The sequence below is a fragment of the Cyprinodon variegatus genome, unplaced genomic scaffold (genome assembly GCF_000732505.1).
Source record: "Cyprinodon variegatus isolate N-32 unplaced genomic scaffold, C_variegatus-1.0 Scaffold1623, whole genome shotgun sequence".
NCBI classification, from domain to species: Eukaryota; Metazoa; Chordata; class Actinopteri; order Cyprinodontiformes; family Cyprinodontidae; genus Cyprinodon; species Cyprinodon variegatus.
Genome location: NW_015152076.1, coordinates 101,400 through 104,223, shown reverse-complemented (window position 1 = coordinate 104,223; position 2,824 = coordinate 101,400). Strand labels below are relative to the sequence as shown.

The 2,824-nt window shown below is 40.0% G+C and overlaps 1 protein-coding gene across 1 annotated transcript in view; it reads right to left on the bottom strand.

The window, feature by feature from the left end:
• Positions 1-2,143, bottom strand: part of LOC107104126 (protein NLRC3-like) — an 8,311-nt gene extending 6,168 nt beyond the window's left edge. The window contains exons 1-2 of the mRNA XM_015404048.1: positions 1,853-2,143; positions 1,723-1,778 (exon numbers count right to left, since the gene is read on the bottom strand). Of these exons, the coding sequence (XP_015259534.1) occupies positions 1,723-1,778; positions 1,853-2,143 (347 nt within the window). The remainder of the gene's footprint in view (positions 1-1,722; positions 1,779-1,852) is intronic.
• Positions 2,144-2,824: the final 681 nt, after the last annotated feature.

Here is a 2,824-nt window from a genome sequence, read left to right as displayed (position 1 = left end):
ACAGCAGATTGTTTAGTATTTTGTCTACTAGTAATTACTTTAGTTTTTATTTTTTATTCTGATCATAAAGCAATGTTTACATTGTGTTATGTTATTGGCTGATCTTTAATAAATGTGTTAACGAGTGTATCAGACTCATTTTGGATTGACATTAGGTTGGTACAATGTTAAGTAGCTTCTGATGTAGTTAAGCTACTTTTAACACATTAGTGTAAATTAGCTTGCTATAATTCTTTAGGTGCTAGCTTTTGTATAGTGAAGCTTAATTTATTGTTGAGTAACTGATAGCTTAGCTCACTACTCTGGACAAGTAGCTTGCCCAAAACTGCAAATACTCAGAAGCTCCATTGATCACAAAGCATTCATAAAATGCCTTCAAAAAGAAAACTATACAGATATTTCATAAGGCATAGGTCTTTGGAGGTAGAGAATAAATATAAGAATAAATTAACTGGTATTCTTGGATACCAACAAGTGAATAACAAAACAAAAATTTCTGCAGTTTTTTATGAATAATGATAACAATTTTGAGGACATTAATGACGTTGTTCATAATTTCTATATTTTGTGAGTGTGGGACCAAAACTGGCAGAAAAAAATCCCAGATCCTACAACAACTGGAGCTCTGAATGAAACATTGATCAGCGGAAATCCTCATTCAATGTTTCTCACTGCTGTGAGAGAAGGGGAAATTACAGATATTGTCAATAAATGTTCCATCAAGAGGTCAACCGACTGTGATGGAATTGATTTAACAGTAATTAAAAGGTTAATTGAGGATATTATTCAGCCTCTGACTCACATCTGCAATTTATCATTTCAGTAAGGTAAATTTCCACAAAAGATGAAAATTGCCAAAGTTATTCCACTTCATAAATCTGGGGACAGGCACCATTTCACAAATTATAGGCATGTTTCCCTACTTACATAGTTTTCCAAAATTTTGGAGAAATTATTTGTGGATAGATTAGATACATTCATTAATAACCATCAATTGCTTTCTGAAAGTCAGTATGGATTTATGTCAAAAAGATCTACAGCAATGGCCGTCATTGAATTGATAGAAGAAGTCACCAGCGCCTTAGATAATAAGAAATCTGCAGTTGGTGTATTTATTGATTCATAAATAAATAAATCACAAAATATTTATTAAGAAATTGCAGTTTTATGGCATCTGGGGAGTAGTACTACTCTGGATGAAAAGTTATCTAAGCAACAGGAAACTATTTGTGCAAATGGATGACTACCAGTCATCATGCTTGGACATTTTTTGTGGTGTCTTCTAGGGGTCAGTACTGGGGCCAAAATTATTATTCCTTTATTTTAATGACATCTGCAAAGTGTCTAGAATTCCTAATTCTTCTTCAAACTATCATGTAATTTGGAGGACCCCAAGTTTATGTTGATTGAGAGCTGTGAAAGTAAAACAAATTTACGTTTCCCGATAGATAATGTGACAGTAGAGAGTTAAGGAAGTTAAGTTCTTGGGAGTAATGATAGACATATTCATATATTCGTATATATATATAAAAACTGTTTTTCTCACTCCTCGTGGGGTGGTATGTGTCATCCTCAAGCTCGGGTCCTCTACCAGAGGCCTGGGAGTTTGAGGGTTCTGCGCAGTATCTTAGCTGTTCCTAGGACTGCGCTCTTCTGGACAGAGACCTCTGATGTTTTCTGATGTAATTCTCAACTACCTTAGGAGGTGTCTTCCATTTTTACCTTGGGACTTCCAGCCCATACTCATGGCAGATGTTCCTGTACACTATGACAGCTACCTGGTTATGGCGTTCCTGCCTGCATTTTACACCCTGCTGTTATGTGCTGTATTGTTTCAGAGGAATCTTTGCACAGTCTGCATCATGGGGTCCTGCCTGGTGTGGTAGACCCCAGCCTCTATTGATCTTGTACTGAGTGCCTGTACTTGTGCTGCCATGATTAGTGCCTCTGTGTTGTCCTTTAGTCCAGCCTTTTCCAGCCACAGGTAGGATTTTTTGATATCAGCCACTTCTTCTATTTGTCTGTGGTACACGCCGTGCAGCGGCTTGTCCCTCCATGATGGTTCTCCTTCCTCTTTCTTGTCCTCACTTTCGGTTTTCTCCTGCCTGAGATACTCACCAAGCCATTTGTCTTTGGGGGCCATCTTCCTGATGTATTCCTGGATCTTAGTTGTTTCATCCTGGACAGTGGTCTTGACACTCACTAGCCCTCGGCCTCCCTCGCTACGCTTGGTATAAAGTCTCAGAGTGCTAGATCCCTCCATGCATTGTGAGGAGCTTTCTTGTCTTGATGTCAGTAGCCCCCATCTCCTCCTTTGGCCAGTTTATTATACCAGTGGGGTATCTGATGACTGACAGGGCATATGTGTTGATGGCTTGGATCTTGTTTTTCCCATTCAGCTGACTTTTCAGGACCTGCCTTACTCTTTGTAGGTATTTAGCTGTGGCAGTCTTTCTTGCTATCTCCTCGTGGTTTCCATTAGCCTGTGGCACCCCAAGGTATTTGTAGCTGTCCTGAACATCTGTAATGTGGCCTTCTGGTATTTCAACCCCCTCAGTTCTGATCATCTTCTCTCTCTTTGAGACCATGCGACCGCACTTGTCCAGTCCGAATGACATCCCAATGTCGTTGCTGTAAATCCTGGTAGTGTGGATCTTGATGTCATCCATGTAGAGGAGGCGACTGATGATTGTTCCGCTTCGGAATTGGTATCCGTAGCCAGTCTTTGTGATTGTCTGGCTGAGGGGGTTCAGGCCTATGCAGAACAGCAGCGGGAATAGTGCATCACCCTGGTATATGCCGCACTTGAGTTCTTGATGCTCTA